General features: G+C 39.0%; 1 protein-coding gene across 7 annotated transcripts in view; it reads right to left on the bottom strand.

Annotated features, from left to right (window-relative positions):
• The window catches only part of rbfox3a (RNA binding fox-1 homolog 3a), a gene marked incomplete at its 3' end in the record, with an annotated part of 409,261 nt that overhangs the window by 195,746 nt on the left and 189,756 nt on the right, over positions 1–23,759 (bottom strand). For all 7 annotated transcript variants that reach the window (XM_082153001.1, XM_082153006.1, XM_082152997.1 and 4 more), the window contains one exon: positions 15,982–16,059. In XM_082153001.1, coding sequence (XP_082009127.1) covers positions 15,982–16,003 — 22 coding nt within the window. In that variant the 5' untranslated portion in view covers positions 16,004–16,059. The remainder of the gene's footprint in view (positions 1–15,981; positions 16,060–23,759) is intronic.

The following is a 23,759-nucleotide window of genomic DNA, read 5'->3' as shown; positions in this document are numbered from 1 at the left end:
TTAGCACAATCAAATATACTTAAGTATATCTGTAGTTGGACCTCAGCACTTTTTCTGGATAACTAAAGTACATGAAGTACAAAATTAGTTGTACTTATTTAGCAGACTTTAAGTATACTAATTTAGTATACCAAAAGTACAACTGCAGGGTATTTGTTTTAAGTACAGAAACATGTAAATGTATTTGTAGTATACTTAGCATAAAATAAATGCATTTCAAAAGCATTTTAGTATATATATTTTTATTTATTTAATTTTTATCTATTAGTTAAATTAACTTTGAGTGTTAGATGACAGCAAAGGTAATCTACATATAAAAATAAGGAAAAAATGCATGGACAATTAAATATCCAATATCAACAGATACATATCCAACATTGATTGATATGATAATAAAAACAATCTAAAACAATAACATAATTTGATCACTGAAATGTTGTCGATTTACTGTGCATGCCAATATAAAGTGCAATAAATAACTTTGATCTGTTCCTCACACAAAGGTACTGTACAGCTTCAAAAGACTTGACATGAAATATGAGAAAAGAATTTGCCATGGTATTCTTAAAAAAAAACTTTCTCCTTTTTTGGGCTTCTCAGAAGAACGTCAAACAGAACAACATGAAAGTGAATAAATGTTGACATTATTCATTTTCAGGCAAACTATTCCTTTAAAGAACAAGAACAGCAGCACGAGAACACACATGCTCACTGAGAGCGAGAGAAAGCACTTGCCATGTTATCTGCGCACAGCCATTACACCTCTGTAATCTCAGTCGGCAAGTAATCAATGACTTAACAACTCACCCTCAGCTCGTTTTAAGAGCCCCTCCCACAATCTCCATCTTCTCTACTGCCCCTGAGACCCCCATCCCCTCCCCCAGGGTCCTCTCCACCTGCAGTAAAATGTGCCCGTGCTCCGTTGAAACCCCTCTTCAAGTTAAAATCACGCAGATTACAGTCTCACTCTGAGGCAATCAATGGCCTCCCAGGAGTGGGCGACCAGCTAAATGAACATGTGCAGCATCCTTTTACAGGCCTGGTCAATAGGACTCCTTTCCACAGTGGAGGCCTTTTCCTCAACCAGCACTGACAACAGCAATCGGCCTGATGCCTTCCGATGTTCAGGAAAGCTTTACTTGGTGTTGATTTTTCTTGAAGAAATGCAACAAATGCTATTTCACATCAAATCAGTCTTTAAAACACTAAAGTTCATTACACTAAGTATTATCCTTCACCATCAGTAGTGAACTTGAACAGTACAGGTCAGCAATGTCTGACAAAGACAAATTATCCATTTCTCTTATCGTTTTTTTTCTTTTCCTTTCAATTTTAGTGTTCCATATTGGCATGCCAAATATTTTATAATCATATTATAAAATTATTATTTTCATATTCATACAAATATGTAAACTAAAACAAAATAGTATACAACAACATACATAAACTAATTAGAAAATACTAAAGAAAGTATAATTGACTAAGAAAGGTAAAAGGGGTGGAATAAAGAAGTTACGGGTGAAAGAAAAATGTAAATGACATGTATGTGTCATTTAAGTGAAATCACAAAATAATAGTTACTGAAATACATCTGTACCAACAAAATGTAATAACGTACAGTATATACAACAATTCAAAAGTTTGGGGTCAGTGTTTTTATTTATTTTTTATTAAGAAATTAATACTAAAAGAATCCTAGAAAAGGTATCAGCACTGTTTTCAACTGTATAATAATAAGAAATGTTCCTTGAGAATTTTTGCTGAAAAGGATCATGTGACTAAAGACTGGAGTAATGGCTACTGAAAATTCAGCTTCATCACAGGATATACTGTATATTTACATTTACATTTTTACATTTGGCAGACGCTTTAATCCAAAGCGACTTACATTGCATTTCAAGGTACATATTTTACATTCTTATCAGTTCTTGCTTTTCCTGGGAATCGAACCCATGACCTTGGCGTTGCAATATAACTGTCATCATAAACTGTAATTATATTTCAATTCACAGTATTACGCTTTTCTCTGTATTTTTCTTCAAATACAATAAATTCAGGCTTGGAGAGCATAAGAGACTTATTTAAAAAAAAAACATTTTTTTCCGGCCCGGAACTGTACCAAAAATGATCTTGTCAGTTGAGCAAAATTTTTACTTGAGACCTCTTGCAAAACACAAGGATACAAATCCATGCTGGTAGTTTTAGAAAGGTAGGCCATTTATATTTCAAACTGTATGAAACAGTTTGAGCTACCCATGAGTTCAAATGTCCTTATGGTGCCAAACTGTAAAGAGGACAATTCAGCAGATGTCAGATGGAACCTACTGCCTCTATCAATCTCTTTTCTCCCTCACACACACATTCTCACACACCACCCCTCTCTATCATCAGGACCTATCTCTCTTTCGCCTCTTCTCCTGAGCAATGGCCCAGCAAATTTCCTGGTTCACTTCACTGAAATGTGACAAATACCGTGTGACACGAAGGGAGTCCGAGCTCCTCAGTCTTGGAGTCTCGCTCGCAGTGCCAGAGAGCGAGTAGACCAACCTCTCCGCTCATGGACACCTCTCAATATCCACAAGAGGCTCTATAAACCTGCGTGTGAACGCTTGGTGTCAGCAAACAGCCGAGCAACTAAGCGGAACTTCTGTAGCGAGTTAAAACATCTACCCATCAGTCAACTCTGACGGACACACAACAAACTCACATCCCGAAATAAAGCACTTATGAGCGAGGATAGAGATAATCAGCACAAAATCATCCCACTCTGGTTCGGCTTCATTTGAATTTCGGACATCTTCAGGGTATAAAATCTCAGTCTCATAATTAGTTGATTTAACCTTAAAGAAGGAGACTTTAAAAGTTCAAAGTCTGATATGTCGGTCCAGTGCTTGCAGTGGACAAGAAAAATGAGCTGTGATCCATTTTAATGTCCTACTCTGTAAAAGGTTTTAAAATGACCTCTGATGGCTAACGACAATGAGAAACACTGAGCTCTGGGTAAAGGTGTGAGCCATAGATAGGAATTAGCTCATTAAATATTTAATTTCCGAATTTCTCAAGTGACTTTTCTCCCCTTAAATCTTTAATGAAGATTAAACATTCCTAACAAAGACTAATCAACAGCCCTTAAGATAACAATCGCGGAGGAAAAGAGGTGTAATTGGTCCATGGCTCTATCATAGTCTCTTTAGCGTGCACACATATGCACAAACACACGTGCAAGTGGACACACACACATAACACACATAAGACAAACAAATTGTCAGCAAATTGTACAGAAAGGCTGTAAAGCATTGTGAATTTGTGAACCTATTTGAAACGGTAAGTGTAAGTGCATACTGAGGAAAATTTCTTCATTACAGAAACATTGCTATATTTGGTATTCTTAGCCGGGGTAAAGTTGAAAATTATTTGGAAGTACCAAACAGAAGAGGACAATCTGTCTATTTTGAAAAGCATCAGGCATAAATGAAGGTGACATGGGAGGAAATGGAAATTTGCTCATTTATTTGTGTCTTCTAGTGTGTGACAGACCATGTATGTTAATGTCCTCCTCAGTCTTCAATCAGACAGTAGATTGGGAAACTGATCAAATCTCAGTATTAGTTGAGAATATTGCAAAACAGCAGGCCAGACCGAGACAGAAATGGAGAGAGCGAGAAAGAGATTGAGACCTACGTCTGTATAATTTTAGAATGAGGTAATTATAGGGTTGAACCGTGTTACACCTTGCTTTTTGCAATTACAGTTTTACAATGTCTCCATCCACATATTATGACTTGTTAGGGGTTAAACAGGTATATATATATATATAGATAGATAGATAGATAGATAGATAGATAGATAGATAGATAGATAGATAGATAGATAGATAGATAGATACAATTAAATGATTATTTTTATTAATTGAATGTCTGTGTGTAAAATTCAGCAATTTTTTGCAACCATTAAATACATAAATACAATTCATTCAGCGTGTTAAAAAATAATTTTTGTCTTGCACGTCATGTTCAAATCATACCAGCCAATGTTCATCACACACGCAAACTCCTCATACGAGCACACGCGGAAATATACACGCACACACATACTTGGAAGAGGCTCAGGGAAAGAGCTGACTTAACCATTTTTCTCCATTTCACAAAAGTAGCTGCGCTGGTGTCAACATGATGAATGGGGGAATGTGGAGAGAGGGTGCACACTTTCTGTAGGGTAGATGGCTCCTCCTCAGTGCCCGTGCCCAGCACAATATACAAATGAAGGGCTGAGGAACAGCGCTATAATGAGCACTAACATGTGTTTTCACAACACAACATCAAAAGCCTCTCGCATGTACAAATGTTCCGCAAACAGTCTCCGCTCCCAGACAATTCTCGCACTCTCCCGCTTGCGTCGTCTCCATTACATGCATCGCTGCCTGCGCAGTCCTCACATAATAAGCTCCTCTGCTGCTTCTTGTGCCGACATGTGCGGAAATGGAAGGCGGGCTTTTAATTGTTTAGCGATGAAGTTATCACACCGGCAACGATGCTGAGAGAATGAAGCGGGAGGACAAAATTAGAACCACTGACTCCAGCATTATCCTGGGCCGTAAGCTGGCACACCCTAGTGTTTGGAGAGGACTCTCGCCCTCTTAGGAATCGGTTCCTCAGCGGGCCATCCAGCTTGTTCCACTAATTTACTCATTTATATTTAGCTAAGACTTCTTCTACATACACAAATCGACTTTACAGAGACAGTCCACCTGGAGCTACCTTTGGTTAAGGATGAAGTGTGCGATTTTTCCATGTCAAAAAAAGCTATTAATAAGCAATAACTAAAAATAATGGCATTATCAAAAAATGGCACAACCAATGGCATGAGCTTGGGGATAGCTGTGTGTCTCATCAATGGCATATGGGGAAGTGTTCAGGAAACCTGTTTAAATACAGTCATTTTTTTTGCATTTCAGAAGATAAACACTTTCTTACAGCATCTTACTCACTGAATGGAGATTCAGTTTCCAGCCCAATACTTTAACCAAAAAAGGCTACAGCACGTTTTTAGAAAAGGTCTGTGATGCCTTTCGTTCAACCTTACACTCCTCTCCCCGATCAGAGAACCTCAAAGCGACTCGCACGGGTAACTTCATACCATACGGGCACTTAAAGGTATGCTGGAAGCAAATACCACCCCCCGCCCCACTACCAGGGTCCCTCTCCCCACTTTCCGCCTTCTATAAGAGAAAAAGAGAGGGAATTTTACGACTCCATTTTTGCTGCGGCCATTAAACGGGTGAGAGGAGGATTAACGACCAGCCCCAACATTTTACAGTGTTTGATTGAAACGATGCATGACACTCAGGGAATGTCGACTCGCAGACAAAGTAGAGAGAAAGAGATTTGAAAATGTCAGCAACTCAGCGGAGAAAAAACTGTAAACTTGTCTAGCTGCACTGAAACTTTTGTGTCTAAAACACCTCAGTTTGTCTTTTCCTTTTGTCTGGATCAGTGCCGCGTGTTTACTTATGTGTTGCAGACTAAAGGCGTCTCTGGAGAGCCTATTGTTTGGGGTGTCTAAATCTTCTGAAGGCTGGATGGCGTGGGAGAGAGGATAGATAAATGTTTGGTACCACCTGCTGGACAGTAGATGTCACTTTGGAGAAAAATGAAGGGAAAATGAACAACAGATTACAGAGCGGCTGCTCCTCGTCTCTCCTGGACCAAGTAGGTGGAACAGGGTGTGTAAAAACGGTCCGTAATTCTCCCTCTGGGACTCTTACACTCTTAAAGCTTCCAGTCGTATAATTTCAGGTTACTATGTGCAACATTTGACAGTAAAAGTTGGATTAATGCAAAACACATAACAGCAGAGAACTTTAAACTAAGCTTATAACCAAAATGGATTTCCAACAATGTAATGAATTAACACTGAGGGACAAATTTATGCAAATCAGCCATAATGCTATCAAACGAAAGCAATACCAAGTAAAAAAATAGAATGGTGCACCCAAACATGATCAATACGTATTTCTCTAAGGCATAACTGCTGACGCAGACTGTGTGCCACTGTTACACTATCAATCAGCGGGGAACCATATCAATTTAAGCATTTAAAAGCAATGACATGAATCACCTCTATTCATTATATGATGTGCCCATGAATCGAAGATTCAAAAATTAATCTGGGCAGCAGAGCTGGGCGAGGTGGAAACATATGAGCTGAAATGCTCAAATCAATAACTGCATTATTCTTTTATAGCCTGAAGACAGTGATGCATACAAAGCCATGAATGGGTCGTTCTGATGATCCTAGTAGCTCATCAGAGGTTGAGGGTCTTCTTTTAAAGGACGCATTTCACTTTACGCATGTATAAATGTTGAAAGATTGTGTTTATCGGGCCAAAAAAACCATTAGAAATTTCAACAGGAAGGAGAAAAACAAGCTGTTTCAGGAGATATTTTGCAATAGTGTGGACATTACCAGTGCTTTGCCTGAAGTGGGCATCAAGAGCAATATGTTTGGCAGAAAAAGCATTAGGTCCAATTCAGTAATGGAACATAATTCAGCTGCCACTAGGGTTAAGAATGACTTCCTGGCCGGTTAATACACCATTCCTCCAAACGTTCCCACTGAATTCTCATCATGCTCATTCCCTGCTTCCACTAGGCCTGCTTTTCAGCCATTTTAATTGTAATGAGCCCATTGTACGCTGTATTGGGTGAGATGAAGGGCTCATTATCCTCATAAACAACCCCGTGCGTCCTTTGAGAGGCCTCAAATCAGCGTGATGAGTACCCTCACCCTCACCCCTCTCCAAACACTCACTGCAGGCTTAATAATGCAACACTGCGCGATTATCATTACAGGTTTTTTTTTTTCTCTCTGTTAATTTTTGATGAGGAACTAGTGGAGAAACATCTCTAAGAGCGAAAAGAACATTAACCACAAGGAAACACATAGCTTTGACTAATCATATTACCGTGGCAGGTTGGGAAAGGAGAAATTGTTTAAGCCCAGCACATCTCTGCAAATGTAATCCTTTGCAAGGAACTTTGCCAGTGAGATGTACTTTCTTTAGACTTTACATCTATGGGATACCGGCTTCATCAATTCAACAATCGAATCATTAGGGAATGAATCTTGTTAGATGAATACAGTAGTTGACCCACAAATGAGAATTCTGTCATCATTTATCATATTACATCCTTGTATTTTCTTTTTCCTGTGGAATACAAAAACGTTAACGGCTGCGACCAGATCTTAATGTCAGGGATTTATATTTGAGAAACAATTGATTGAATCAAAAGATTCATTGAAAAGATCAGACTCAAATACAAATGATTCACAATTCGGACATTTATCACTAGATTTTTTTGTGAATAAAGGCCCATTCACACCAATAGCTATAAAGATAGATAACTATAACGGATAATACACAAACGGATGATAACCTTTATTATAAGCATGCACACTTTGGCTTCTGCTGCTATAAAGGTAAAAGCTCTGGTTTCTTAAAGGCACACTATGCAAGATTTGTACCTTAATATAACAGCTTCGAAATAATTTTGATGGTAAACAAACTCATCCCGATAGCAAGAGGATGGCGCTGGCAAAACCAGCAATGCAGGTTTGAGAGGTGGCGCCCCGACAAATCTCGCGAGAATCACGACTTGCTTTACGGCACGACGTCACATACATCAACAACATATGAAGCAGCCTCTATGGAAGACACTAGCACGCATTTCAGTCGTGAATCATGGCAGAGTCGACGAAAAAGACGAAGAAAGCACAGTCGGAAGAGAGCAGAGACGGCTCTGAGTGAGTGGTATTTACGACAGTAACGTTAAATACAAGTACTCCACAGCAACTCTAGGGGGCGCTGTTTGAGAAAAACGGAAACTGCATAGTGTGCCTTTAATGGCTGTTAATGTTTTATCTTTCATCAGGCTTGAGTTATTTCAACAATATGGTTGCTCAGTATTGTAATCTTTTTAGTTGTAGCATGGACTTCCCTATTCTCATAGAAAGTGAACCGGCTTTAAAGGGATAGTTCACCCAAAAATTGTAATTCTGTCATGAATTACTCACTCTCATTATTCCAAACCCATAAGACTTTCGTTCATCTTCGGAACACAAATGAAGATCTTTTTAATGAAATCTGAGAGCTTTCTGTTCCTCCATTGACAGATACGCAACTACCACTTTGACGCTTCAAAAAGTTCATAAAGAGATCATAAAGCTAATCCATATGAATTGAGCGGTTTATTTCAGATTTTCTGAAGAGACAAGATCACCTTACATGATGAACAGATTGAATTTAGGCATGTATTCACATATAAACATTCATCAACTCACACATCAGCTGTGGTAAATGGGAGCTCAAGCATGTTCACTCGACATGCACAAACCAAAGAGGTTCATTCTCATGTGTTACACAGCACATTTGAGGTTCCTCAAGAACCAATGAGTTTCATTCTCATGTGTTACACAGCACATTTGAGATTCCTCAAGAACCAGTTAGGTTCATTCTCGTGTGTTTGAGCTTCCACAATGAGGTTGTCAATGGAGGAACAGAAAGCTCTCAGATTTCATCAAAAAGATCTTCATTTGTGTTCCGAAGACTTGCAGGTTTGGAACGACATGAGGGTGAATGAACTATCCCTTTAACGAGTTACATATTTTGGAGCTTGACTGCCATTTACTTTCATTGTATAAAAAAAATAAATCCAGGATATTCCTAAAAAAAAAAGAAAGAAAAAGTGTGTTCCACAGAAGAAAGAAAATTAGTCTAACAACATGAGGTTTAGTAAATAATGACATAATTTTCATTTTCTTGAGTGAACAGTTCTTTTAATACTGAATAATCCTGACTACAACACTGCTAATCAAATGATCACAGACTATAACGTATCATGCGTATCAACATGTCAACCACATCGCAATCATTTCTCGTCTGTATGACAGAGGATAGGACGCTAGCTAAGATTAACTTCCTGTTTGCGCTTCCTTGCAGCAACTGACAGAGAGACATCTTTCGATAATCAATGTCATGTCTCCATGCTTCAAAGAACCCCCGATCCTGTCCAAGAAGCATTTTAAAACATCAAAACTTTCTAATTAAAGGCGTGTCATTGAGACTCTGATTTGAGTCCTGTGATTTGGCCAGAGGGGCTCCTGATGAGAGCTGATACAAGCCAAACAGTCTCGGGTGTAATTACGATTAGAAAGCCCTCATTTGAAGAGCACTCGTAAGGGTGAGTGTGAGAGAAAAGCCCCTTTATAACCAAAGTGTTTCCAATATTGCCCTCAATGGCGTTCACAATGGCAAGCCACAGCAAGGCATATAAAACATCACTACTGACAAAGAATGTACATGAGGGTGCAACATTAAAAGGACAGTTCACCCAAAACATTTAAATTACTTTACTCACCCTTATGTCTTTTTAAACCTGTTTGACTTTTTTCTCTTTGCATAATACGAAAGGAGATATTTATAGATGAATGTCTATGGTGCTTTTTCATACAATGAAAGGGAATGGTGACGAGGGTCAGAAATTAACTAGGGTTTGTGGCAAAAAAAGTGGCAACAAAATATCCCCAAATATTAAAATGTGGAGGGTTTAAAAAACTGGGTTTATGAGATATTTTAAAGTGTGATTTCTACACCTAGAAAAGTCATGTAAATAAATACAATTTAAACCTCCATGGACATTTTACAACTTTTTACGATTTATTATTATTATTTATTTTTGTCAAGCAAGAAGAATGTCAAGCAAAATATCCAGTAAATAACTTAAATTTCTGCTTGTTCCTCACACAAAGCTATACGACTTCAAAAGACTTGCAATATATCATATTAGGTCACGTTATTATGTTTTTATTATTTTAATCACATGGTTGTTGTTGTTTTTGGGGGGAGATTGACAGCTGTGTTTACCATCCAATTTTATTCTATGGAAGAAAGCATTGTGAACATTCTTCAAGACTTGTGTTTGACTGAAGAAAGAAATTCATACAGATTTTGAATGGCATGAGGCCAAGTAAATGACCACAAAACTTTAAATTTGAACTGTCTCTTTAAAACCTGTTGCACAATAACACTGCAAGACAGCGTGCTAAATAAGTGGTGTGTAAAAAGGGCAGATACTGAGTAAGCACTCTTTTGCATATTTCCCCTGGTTCTCAATATTTTACAGCATGAATTATAATATTCTGTTCTTTGAAGTCCCCAGTAAGGCTTTGCGTCGGCTCTGAGTAATTCCAAATGTATATTTTCCTCACGGTGCACTCGCACACACCCGATCTGCCGTGATTTAGGCCTAAAACAAACAGCTCAAACAGGCAGCAGTGGATACAGTGGATGCCACTATCCACCAAGGTAACCGAGTTAAGATTGAACGCTTTCCCGGCAATTGGATTTCCATTGACAGATCCGCAGAAGCTGCAGACGTACAGAAACAGAGCGGCGAGGCAGTCAGGTGCAATCTTTGCTCTTTCACCCCTTTGCTTTTTGAAAGCATCTGACCAAAGAGTGCTGATATCTGGCTCAGTGCTCGAAAAAAGGTAAGTCCGTTAGTATCAGTCGTACTTGGACGTTTGTATTTGGCCATCTACGCAGAGTGATTTATTTGAGCCGAAGGAAACACGGTGCACAAATTATGCTTCGCTAAGCGATTTAAGGAACTCTATTTTAGAGGGACGAGTGAGTCTTTGACCTTGAGGATCTTTGTTAGTCTTGGATCAGATGGTCAGTTTAATGCTGAGTTCAGGACGTTTACAGTTACAAAATACCAGTGCCAGACCCGAGCCAGGTCTATCATTTCATCTCATTACTCAGTTGTCACAAGGGATTTTTCCCTCTCTCTGTCCATTCTGTTAATGGCATCAATGGCCCTTCACCTTGGGAACGCGGAACTCAAAATATAGCGGAAAAAAATAACTTGGCCTTGAGGCTTTATTATTTAACTTTAAAAAGGTAGTTTACTGAAAATTACTTGATAGTTGGTAAAAAAAAAAAAAAAAAAAGTTTTACTTTATACTGAAAATCACTTGGTCTGATCCAGCAGATATTGTCATGTTTAGAGGTCTTATTTAACATGGAAAAAGTGTATCTTTCCCCCCCTTTTTTTTTTGTTGTAGCAAAATTACCATTATAAACAAAGCCCTATATTTGGCAGAATATATTTGCACTTTAAAAACAGGCGTAATGACAGCAATTCATCAAACATTTACTCAGCGGAAATACTACTGAGAAATAAATGATTTTGGCAGGATGATAAACTCAGTTGTGAGAGAGATTTGTAGATAATCAGACAAAACGGGCGAAAATTGCATGAATAATTTGTCGACGCGAGAGCGAGACAACCGCACTGTTACACAGCGTGCTCCAGGGGTTGGAGCGTCGTCGTCTGCCGAGACGTGGCTGAATTTGACTAATGCCTCTCTCGCTGTGAACAATAGAGACGAATGTTACTTTAAATCCGAAATACTTAAATCCAGCTTTCGATGACTCCAGGCAAATATCATTAATCACGCTAGGCCCACCTCGCACAGCACGCGCGTGCACGACCAGATGATGGCTTTCCCCGACTCAATCCATCACGTACGTGTCGTGAGCGCGGCCCCTCGTACCGGCTGAGAGCCTCCACGTAGGGGCCCCGCTAAGTGAAAGAGTTACAACAGCTGTACCTGGCGCTGGTCGGTGCTCTCAGAGCGGCCCGGCTCCCTACTTAGAATGTCATCCGGCTCGTTTTAAAAGAGCGTCACGCCACGGAGCTCCTCATTTGATGTATCGTTCCTCATCTTTACAATTTTGGGAATAACAGGTCTAACTTATCAATTTGGCACCTGAAATCCCACCGCTTACAGTTTTAGCACATCATGTGTGGGGGTGATGTCATCCTGTGACAGCACTTCCTCTTCTCATTACGGGACATTTTTAGACAGGCCAATAAAAATGAGAAAGGAGGCCATTTTAGAATATCCCATTTGCCTGAAAGTGAATCAAGTTATCTCCATTATTTCAGCACTAAGGTGTGCGGTGACAACGCCGACGTGGAAGAAGTAGATTTCCGCCTCTGTCAGAAAGTAAAGGCCACTCTGGGTCCACCACAGGGATTGGCCACGGCGCAAATGCGCTAACATAAACCTCATAATCGTTCTTAATGTCTAAACATAAATGTTTACTGCTGACGGCATTGTGGTGTTTTGGCAGAAAACGTGCCCATTGCAAAGACAACATGGGGGTAAAAAAGGGGGAAAATGCTATTGCTATTTGTGAGTAATATTTAATTAATGACTTTCATAAATAATGAATAGAGCGGATGTAATTGCAGATGTTTTTATGATGACAGGCTTGGCTTCACTGGGCTTTTTTTTCTCCTCCCTCTTTTCAATTACCGTCCAGAACAGGGGGAGGCAGAGAGAAGAAATGGAGGGAAAGAGAGAGAGAGAGAGAGAGAGAGAGAGAGAGAGAGAGAGAGAGAGAGAGAGAGAGAGAGAGAGAGAGAGAGAGAGAGAGAGAGAGAGAGAGAGAGAGAGAGAGAGAGAGAGAGAGAGAGAGAGAGAGAGAGAGCAAGAGAGAGAGCAAGAGAGAGAGGCTGGTGGAGGCAGAATTAAAGAGGCTTTTTGTCGCGTTTAATATCAATTCATTCCATGGACTGCTGACACAGGCAGTCCAGAGAGCCCAGGATTTATGGCTCCCTCTAATGGGCATGCTCAGAATCAAAGGCCTGTCGTCAGCACTACTTAAACCACTCCTCTCTCACTCCCTCGCTCCGGCCCTCTCCTCTCCACTCCACTTTTAAAGACACAAGCTCATTTACAGCCCTGTAGTAGCAATTTGCAACTACTTTGGTTCAGGACCCAAATTTTTATTTGGACATCAAGTAGTCTCCCAACACGGCACCAAAATGTAAAATAAGCAATTTATAGTTATTTCTCTTATCTTGCATCGTGCACTATCAAGGATAACAGTATGTCATGCAACCTGCCCACACTGGCATCTGTCTAATTTGGCGAGCTTCAATAGTGACAGATGACGCCGTAGAGTTTGATATCAACAACTGGATATGGGAATCGTCTCCTCACTTTTAAAAGTTTATAAGCCTTTTGAGTTTTAATTTTGCTATCAATTTCATCAATTATCTTTTGCATTTAGCATTGTTTTATTCCTGCAGTTGAGAACCACTGCTGTGAAGGACACACACACACACACACACACACACACACACACACACACACACACACACACACACACACACACACACACACACACACACACCAGAGATGTAACTGTATCAGTCATTTCAGTAAGGCAGCTTTGCACTACTCAGGAAAAAAGGAAGGTAAGATCAGGAAGGTGCACATGAAGTTTCTGCTTTCATGCATAAGTGGGTAAAACTTGTATGCAGACATTTTCAAGCAGAAATCATGATCTATGAATAAGTTCACACTTTCTAAATTTAGAATATCAGAAACAACTGAGGGCATTCAGACAAACCACATAAGCGTTCATAATATATCTACATCAGACTAAGACTTCCTTTATTGTTCCCAGAGGGGAAATTAAGGTGTTACAGCAGCAACAGAAATAACAAGACACAAAACAAAATTAAACAATCACAATAACTCAAAAATACAGCGTGCCATGCAATGACCTGATTGGCAGAGTAAACTCAAAATCACCTCCACTCACACACTGCCACGCTTACCCTGCATCATACCTTAACCATCAAACATCTCATGTCCTTAGTCCAAGCCAAAAATTCCAATATGTAGGCTTATTTATATTAGGCTACTTAATAGTACATAATTATATTCACACAAACGTATATATGAAGAGTTCAGATGCAAAAGCCTCTAAGTGCCATCTGAAATTTTCTTCTAGGAAGATAATTTTTATCAAGCTCGTATATTTAAGTTCAATAATTTCACTTAAATGGCAATGCAAATTACCTATAAATTGTCATTTAAGTGAAATTACTTAACTTAAATATACAAGCTTTATAAAAATGATCATTCTAGAAGAAAGTTTAAGATGGCACTTAGAGGCTTTTGCATCTGAACTCTTCATATGTATATATAACTATATTATATAAAAACTTATATATATAACTTATATAACTTATGTGTATAACTACACACACACACACACACACACACACACACACACACACACACACACACACACACACACACACACACACACACACACACACACACACACACACACACACACACACACACACACACACACACACACACACATATACATGTATGTAATATATAATATAAAACAAGCTTCATATTTTCATCGAATGTGATGGAAAATCTTTGTATGTCTGTACACGTTATATGCAAATATTAATGATTGAGACCTAATCTTTATCTGAACCAGGTTTCTAGTAATGTAACTGATCCACAGAGGAAACACCCCAGACAGACGGAAAACAACGATGACATTGAGACATACAGCGGATAAGGATGATATAGGAGCGAGAGAAAAAGCCTGTAAATGTAAATTGTGCAAAAATATGAAATCCACCCCATGAATTGAAGAGTCAGATTCAATTTCAATCTAACCTTTGCTTACAGCACCATTTACTCTTGAAAACACACAACTCAAAACCAGAATGATCATGCACCGATATATTGAGGGGTCACCAGTGGCAATCAGGCTCTTTTTGTGCCCTAGGCGAAAGGGGAAAAAAATATACAAATAAATCTTTTCAACAATATGAGCATAAGATGTGTTAGTCTAGTAGAACAGATTTTGTTCAGTATGAAAAGGGAAGGAAAAGAGGAAGCTTTGACATTTTGTCCTATGAGTTTGGAGCGACATGAGAGTGAGATTATGCCATCATTTTCTGTTTAAATTTCAGGTTTTTTTGTCAACAAATATTTATCCACTTTAAGTGGTACTTCACCGCTGACAAAATGACTTTCAGTAAAAGTTGGCTGCCTATACAGTAGAATAAATATATATATATATATTTTAATCAGTGCTACCTGACTAGAGAAAATAGAAAAAAAGACAGTTGTCTTTCCTTTTGCCAAATAGATAGGAAAAATGAAACACCCATAATGCACTGGGCATGGTCCATGGCCACTCTCACCAGTCCCCTATGCATATGCTTGCCAGAGTCAAATATCACCTTGCTTTAGTAGGAAATACTTCTTAGCAAACTTTTAGGTATTATGGTGTCAACTTCTATTGTTCAGGGGTGCAAGAATTCATGAGTAAACATTTAGCGGGAGTGAGTTATTTTGAGTTTCCAGTGAATGATCCAGCGAGTTGTAGGTAATGGCTAAGGGTGCAAAGAATTGTAAATACGGACAAAACGCTGTGACAGACAATCTGAAAAAAAACCCTCCATGTTTGTAGTAAACATTTCAAACTCGATGACTGTGAACACAGTGTTTTGGGTCAAACGGAGGGGAAAAAACTGGAAGAAACTGCCGTTCTGTCAGTTCCGCCCAACCTCCTGAAGCAAAATGCTGTCGTGTACAGGTAAGAAATCTGTTGCAAAAGTGTTCGATTTTTACCAAAATGCTGTTTAAAGAGTAGACATAGTACGGTATATTTTTACAATAACTGTTCTGTTAATAACCCTCTGTCAATCTGACTGTCCGTGGGTGGGGATACAAAAATGCAGAAGTGTAATCTGTAGTTTTCACAAGTTGTCAAAAGTCTTCTACTGACAAATAAATGTGAATTTCTCAGTCCAGATAACACGGAGAACGAGTAAACATTGTCCGTTTACATAGAGCTACTACCGACATTTTAACAATAAAAAAGCGGGATGAAATGTTGAAAATCGGAGAAGTTACATTTTAACTTAGCTAAAAGATCAGATGGGCATGTGCCACTTCAAATGGGCATGATTCATTCTACACACACACACACACACACACACACACACGCGCACACACACACGCACGCTCACCTACTCATCCAAACAACATCTGGTCCATGACCTCCACAAACACACTCACCTGCCCAGATAGGGGTCTCCATGTACAGCTGTGTCTGAGCTTGTGGGGTCTCACTGCAACCACAGAAGTGTCCGATTCCTGCGGGAGAGAGAAAAAGTGACATGTTTTGAGCAAGAATGTAAGCCACAGAAATTACACACAAAAAAAAAAAAAAACATTTAATTCCTCAAAAAGTGGTATTTTAAATTTCTTTTGAATTTAGTAGAAAGTCCGTCTACCATTACAAAGAGGGTGAGCTCCCAATTTACATTACAGATTGCACTGAAAATCCTTGTTTTAGTGAATATGTTTGTGTGTTTGGACTTTAATTGTTTTTTTTGTTTTGTTTTTTTTGCATGCCCTTGTTATGATAATTTGCAAGGGGATTGAGGAACAGTCAGAGGACCTGCAGGGTTTAGATAAACTCAGAGCCCCACCAGAACCACCAAATCCTCTGCATGTATGCAACCGTGCTTCATGCTACGCTGGTGCTGAAGTGGATCTGCCGTAACATTTGGAGCACACACACACACACACACACACACACATACACCAGCTTGTATGCTACCTCACATATGGATAAATAAAGCAAAAATGCACTCGTTGGATACATGCACATGGAAGCTGCAAACACACAAGGCATATATTAACAACAAACCCCCTCACGTCCTGTTAACCCTTTCCAAATGGAAACAACTCAGTCTGATAGTTGGATAAGAATGATAATCATTCTGTTGGTCTGACCCGATGAGAAAATGGGCCTGATGTCACGGTTAATTTAAAATCGACTGAACTAAGGCAGGTTTGGCTGTGTGTACGTGACAGCAGTTGGCTTCAAATCACATTCTTATTTAGAGAAACATTCTGGTGAGTAAGAAATCACTTCACCCAGAGTGTGTGAGGGAGGAAGAAGAAGAAGAAAAAAGAAACAGGGAAAGATGATAATGCTGCAACTTTTCTTTGGACAGAAATATATACAACCCAACAAACACTGGACCCCATGAGAGTGAATGCAGCACTCGGAACAAAAGACCCTGTTAGAGCATTACCGTAATTACATCGCCATAATGGTCTCTATTGCAGGCTATTCAGATCAAATATGCATAGTGCCCGTCCATATCCACGGGGCTTGATAAAAGTGTTGTTCCTATGTGTCATTTAATTGTTAGCATTAATCTGAAATATAGAGCTAATGTGTTTATTGAAAAACAGCACTCTGCCATTCTGGAATTGAATGTATTTCTGTCCTCCCTGCACATCATTCTTTATCAACTCACTCACAAGTCTGCCATTTTTTTTTTCCGGTACCTCTGCTTGACTCTGTTTCCCATCACACTTTCTATTTTTTTAAGGGGAAAGTTCACCCAAAAGTAACATTTTGTATGACTTCTGTAGACTGGAAATCCAGACCTAAATCTAAAAGATTAATGGTCTGGCGTCGACTAATGAAAATCGCCCAGCTCGAGGGGGGCAACCAAGCATGCATTTGAAAATCTCACTGCACGCAACTGGATAACACTACGACCAATCACAACAATAAACCCCATACGCTTAGCTACCAGCGGAGCTAACTGGTAGATTATACTCTTACCGTATCCGGTCGGCAAAACAGCAAAACGTCCTCTGCGTCTTCTGTTCCTGTTTTAGATAAAAAGCCAAGTCTAACTCGTTCATTGTAGCGGCCAAAGCCGTTTCAAACAACTGGTATTCATCCATATTAGCTATCTTGCAATGTTTACTAATGACTTCGACGTCACAGCGCTGTCGTCATCTGTTTAGCTCGCCTCTGGCCCGCCTATATCAGATAACCCGATGTGATTGGTGCAGCTCAGATCGAGGGGCATATTTAATGAGCATCATTACTCGACACCAGAGTAACTCGCTGAGCAAATTCAACTTGTGCTCTCGCGAGAACTCTGGATTACCAGGGTATGACTTCAGTGGAACTCAAAAGAATAAACTGGACAAGATTAAAAAAAAGAGAGTCTTCTGTAGAGTCTTCTGAAGCCACAAGTGTGAAGGTCCGTACACACCGGGAAGAATTTCGCGCGCGATATTCGCCGAAGTTTAACGCCTCGTGACTAAACAAAGGGCGCCAATGTGAGTGTGCACACCGACGCGAAAAACGGCACGCGTAAAAGCGTAATTTTTTTTTAAACACCTCGGGTTCGTTTTTTTGGTTTGACGCACCGCGTCAAAAACTATCCGACCAATGAGATTGGCGCTTTTGCTCACGTGTCTGGAGCTTCTGAAGTTACAGTAAAACACAACTTGGGGGCGCTCAAACACAAAACGGTCTTGCCGAGCACACATACGTAACAGCGAAGAAGATATACGCCAAGTAGCGTCTACACTGCCCATTATAGACAGACACTGCCGGGAAGAAATGACGAGGAAGATGCAAGGCAAGATGAATGTAGAGCTGCTGGTCTCGTTGGTGTCGGAAAAAAGAACTATATGACAAACGCGACAGCGACTACAAAAATCTTGTTAAAAGAGAACTGTTATGGAGTGGTATGGCAGAGTATAGACTGTTATGGAGTGGTATTGAGAGTATATACTGTTATGGAGTGGTATTGTATTTCTGTTTTACATTAAGCGCCATCTAATGTCAGGGAATTAATTTGCATGTTCACTCGGCTCATCGTCAGCGAAAAACGCTTGGGTGTGAACACAAAAAACGCGTTGAAAAACACTGGCGAATAACGCGCGCCGATATTCGTCCCGGTGTGTACGGGCCTTGAGAAACAAATTTGTCGTTAATCACTTCATTTTAAAATTTGTTGTCATTGATCTGATCTTGAATGATTCATTCACAATCCATATGGATGAATGAATCTCTACTTATCTCACGAATATGCCAAGAATAGCTAGAGCTAAATAGTGATCTCTTTCTCACAGAAAAGCTATTGTATGATTTCGGAAGACTAGCAGAAAAAGGTATATGGCCAATTGTATGGTGCTTTTTGCATTGTTTTTGGAGGATTGTATTTATTGTAATCACAAGCAAAAGAAAACAATGCTTAGAGTTCCTCCTTTTGCACAGGAGAAAGAAAGTTATACAGGTTTGGAAAGACATAAGGTTTGATTTCATTTTTGGATAAACAATTCCTTTAAAAAAAAAACATTAACCTTCTTTATTCCCTTCTCCCAAAGTCCATTCTCTCTCTGTGTCTGTCTATCTGAGAGAGGCTGTAGTTCTCTGCGGGGAAGTGTCTAATTTCATTCCGAGTGTTCCCCTCTGTGGTCAAGAGTAGAACTGAAACCCGGAGATGCAGGAAGTCTTCTGGGAAATCCAGGCCACTACCAACTCGGTGAGAATTCATTTCTGAGGAATTTCGCTTCGCTTGCCTGAAAACAGGCTCACGGGGTGGCAATGAAAAACAGAGGTCTCTGCATGTCAACAAAATCCTGAACATATTTGAGTCCATCCACCGAACTCAACGTGTATGTACACAAATGCTACATTCCAAAAAATAGAAAGCTGCCAACGGAGGCAGCAATTTAAGGTCAAGGCTGTTTCAAAATGTATAGGAAACATGATACCTCTTTGGATCAAAATACTAAAACAACATCGGATATATATCTGTAGAAAAGACAATCCCAATATGTAATGCAACAAACTCAATAGGGGAAAATAAATTCCAGAAGTGAAAGACAATAAACGGCTTATATAGTGCAACTATCCATCCACTTTGTTTAACAGTTGAACTAACAGTGAACCAAACCAACTAGCCACAAGGTGAATCACAATATTACACACTTTGATGAATAAAAAGAAGAAGAAAAAAAGACTAAAGTACAAAATGATGTATCCTACTTAATGTCTTAAATGAGGTAAAGAACTATAAATCACATGAAGCTTTGCAAATGACAGTCCAATTTAAAGCACTGGACAAATATAAAACTATTGATTGGTGTTGATGAAGATCATATACTGTATATAGCTCAGAGTATGTCGGTCTTTAAAGTTTCCAAGTTATCATACAAAAACGATTTCCTATTGAGAAATAATGGAATATTTATTTCCAGAACCCAGCTGTTGCACTCTATTAAGCTATTATGCTAATAGCTTAGCAACATACCAACATCAAATTATATTAGTCAATTGTGTGAGGGAGCAGAGCTACCAAATCATTCTCTTATGAGGTTCAGTGAAGGTTAGGATACTACCTTAGAAGACAGATGCCTGTGTAGGCAGTCTACTAGGTTTTCCTCTTTCCTTTACTTCAAGTTCAACAAATTTACTCAAAAAAAAAATGTGTTTGAAGCGGGACTGATATAAGTAATTAAAATTAAGGATGGAGGATGATAAATTTAGCTCATTTACAAGTACAACCGGTGTCTAAAGCATTAGTGTTTGTTGATATGTAAGTGCATCAATGTCCATTGTGGCCTGACACTCAATCTTTTGAGCAGGTATTGATGGATCGCAAAGGATCTCACGCAATAACACAGACGCCAACACACACACATGAACAAAGCGTGTGTATTGATTTAATCCAAAACAGAGCTCATATCTCACAGCCCCCTGTCTCCCTCCCACACTGTCTCTCTCTCTCTCTCTCTCTGTAATGAATTACCAGGCACTGGCTCCAGTATTTTTGGGAACAAGGCCAACATAATTTGTTATTTCATCATAAGTAATTAAAAGCTGTTTCTTTTCCTGTTGTGTCTGAGCTGATTAATTATTTGGACGGTAAAAAGGCATAAATAACACAGAACTGAAGACTGCCATGGAAAAAACAATAAAACAACCATCACTCGGACTACATTGATGTCGCAAGCAAAAAGAAAATAGCATCTCACTAAAGTCTATTTGCCCAGCTATTTAGTTTCGTACATGGCAATAAATAAACTGTCGGCTGCTGTATGATGAGAACAGTGCAATAAAAAATGTTATATCTCAACTATGAAAGCTCTGCTGCATGTAAGCAGATGAAAACAAGGAGTCTGACAGGTGTAATGCCATGTAATGTACATTTGTGTATTTAAGACAACATTTTGCTACATATTGTCATTTAAGTACGATTGTGATATTGCAAACATTATTCCCCCCTATACCCTTAGATAGGGCACTATTTGAGGGGACATCCATTTGTAGTGGTGTCCGAAACCATAGTGGACGTTATTGAGTGCACTCATTCAATCTCACAATGCACCGCAATAACGAGTGTACAAGCGATGTACGCTCAACAGCTAGAGAATACCCATAATGCACCGTGAGAGTCGTGTGCCAAATGAATTCATGCATCTGACCAGAAAATGGCAACTGCAGCTGAATCATACATCCATCCATTTTCCAAACTGCTGGTTCAATGTGGGTACAGCGTAATATCATACAAGTATAAATTCCTTTTTAATTGATTTTTATTATTGATTTTTTTTATTAAGGTTTATAGAAAGTTTAAGATACATCTTTTCATCTTACTACTGGAGTTGCCAGTTAGCTAAGTTTCAAATGATTATTAATCACAAACTAATTCAAAAGAATTTGCTAACTCATTTTCGTTCACTCATTCAAGTGAACTATTAGTGGACTAATGTAGGGAATAGTGAATGGGGTATAGGGGGTGATTTTTAAAGACTCAGTTGAATGTATGATTCAATGATTCATCACGATTGAATGAACCAGTATTTTGAACATATCGGTTGAAAAGAGTCACTTGTCGCCACCTACTGGTGTCACCGGACATCGCACCTTTCCTGGAAGTTCCGGGAGTCTCCCGCATATTGATAGCGGCTCCCTGACACCCGCAAATTATATACAATATCCCGGAAATCAAGCGAGCGAGAAAACCTATTTCCACCTGCAGGTATAGTAATACCAGATGCGTTTTCCGTGAACTGATCACAAGTGGTCAGTCAAGATGCATTACCGTTACACCTTGTATTATCACACATTTCAAACGCGTCTCCAGTGACCGCTTGCATTCGGATTTTGAGGACAGCATCTTATTCCATCACAACTCAACTACATCACTTTTATTTTCAGCACGAATACCATTGAATGAACAAACCCGTGTTAGGCGGCTTATGTGAATGAATATAATATAATATAATATAATATAATATAATATAATATAATATAATATAATATAATATAATATAATATAATGTAGTAGAGTGGGATGTCATTGAAATGTGTCACTAATGCAGAGCTCAAATCCAATGACCAGAACTAACCGTTGCATTATAGAATACACAAAACATAGAAACCAATAGCACAAAACCTAACCTAAAAAAAATTTTTTTTAAAGACATTTCAGACTTTAGATTCTCCCTAACACTAAATGGATTACATGGTTTCCAGTGACCACATACTATTGTAAAAATAAAGGGGTCAAGATTTGCTTGTTAGCATGGTTCATGAGCAAAGATGGCAGATTTCAAATTGTTTGCTTCCAGGTTTTCATGTGCCTGCACAGCAAGTGGCATTAAGATGAATGGGAATGCTAATGGATAGATTTCTCCAGATATTATAGATTTCCTTGGTTAGAATGCTAGAAACTGCAAATGACGTCAATGGAACAAAACCTAATAAAAAGGCAAATAAGAGGAAAAATGCTGTTTTGGCAGAGAATGAATCTACATAGCAGACTGTGAAAATAAATAATTTAAATAACATGAAATACAACGCAAAACAGAGAAATAAACGTCCTTTGGCCGAAAGAGATTTATGTTCCATTATGAGGCAACTCCATGTCAGAAACTGTTCATTGTGCATTAAAGAAGTAGTGAAGGATAAATGCGAGGAATAACACTGCTTGGGTGGTGGGATGTGCTTCTACATCTTTTCAGCATACTGTAGGATGAGAACAGGTTGTAAAGGGGAGAGAAAGAGTGAAAAATGGCCAGGGCAGTGGCACGGCATAAAAGAACGATTTAACTTTGTAATGCTGTGCCTGAATCCTTTTGGATTCTACTTGGCTTTGTGGAGCAGATTAGTTGAGCAGCTTTTACAGGCTTTGGTAAATAGAGTTGTAACTCCATTCATCCCCCATTCACAGAGTAAATATCCCCTTTCACACACACCAGAGCACAGTGGCACACACACTGACCTGGAAACACTTCTCAATTACAGACAAGCTGGAGCTCATCAACTCTTCCTACAGGGAGCCCGAATAGAAAGTCTGGACATAAATATTAAGCCTTGAACAGCCTGCTGTAATTTGATTTTCATACTGGGTCAATATATGAAAGCTGTGAGAGCTAATGTTCCTGTTCCGTATGGAGTTTCACCTCATATCGCTGGGCTCGGAATTTATGTGCCATGTATGTTTGCTTTTGCATGTGCTTGAGATTGCTGTCAGGCTGACTGTTTGTTGCTATTTGGGCTTTTGTTGAAGGATTCGTTCATCTTAAAATGAAAAACCTGTCATCATTTACTCACCCTCATGTGGTTCTAAACCTGAATGACTATTTCTTCTGTGAAACACAAAAAGAAAACTGTACTGGCTTATACTGCATGCTTACAAAAGCATCATAAAAACAGTCCATATGAGTCATGCATTTTGCAATAGCATTAGGTGCGAAAAAGGAAGAAATTTAAGTCGTTATTCAGTTACAATCTTCATCTCAAGTGAACTTTCAACCTCACTGAGTCAGAAACATTCAGAGCAGTTCTGTGGGCTGGATCAACGGATTCAAAATGATTCTTTCGCAAATCAGACATAATTATTTTTCTCATGAACATACCAAGGAAATCTGATGTGAAGATTTGTAGTAAATAAAAGCTTAGAATATAGTGCATGAGTCATATAAAACATTTTTATGACATTTTGTATGGTGCTTTTAGT

The sequence above is a fragment of the Leuciscus leuciscus genome, assembly GCF_965113295.1.
Source record: "Leuciscus leuciscus genome assembly, chromosome: 21".
NCBI classification, from domain to species: domain Eukaryota; kingdom Metazoa; phylum Chordata; class Actinopteri; order Cypriniformes; family Leuciscidae; genus Leuciscus; species Leuciscus leuciscus.
The sequence above is the reverse complement of the archived record's forward strand: the minus strand, read 5'-3'. Positions and strand labels throughout refer to the sequence as shown.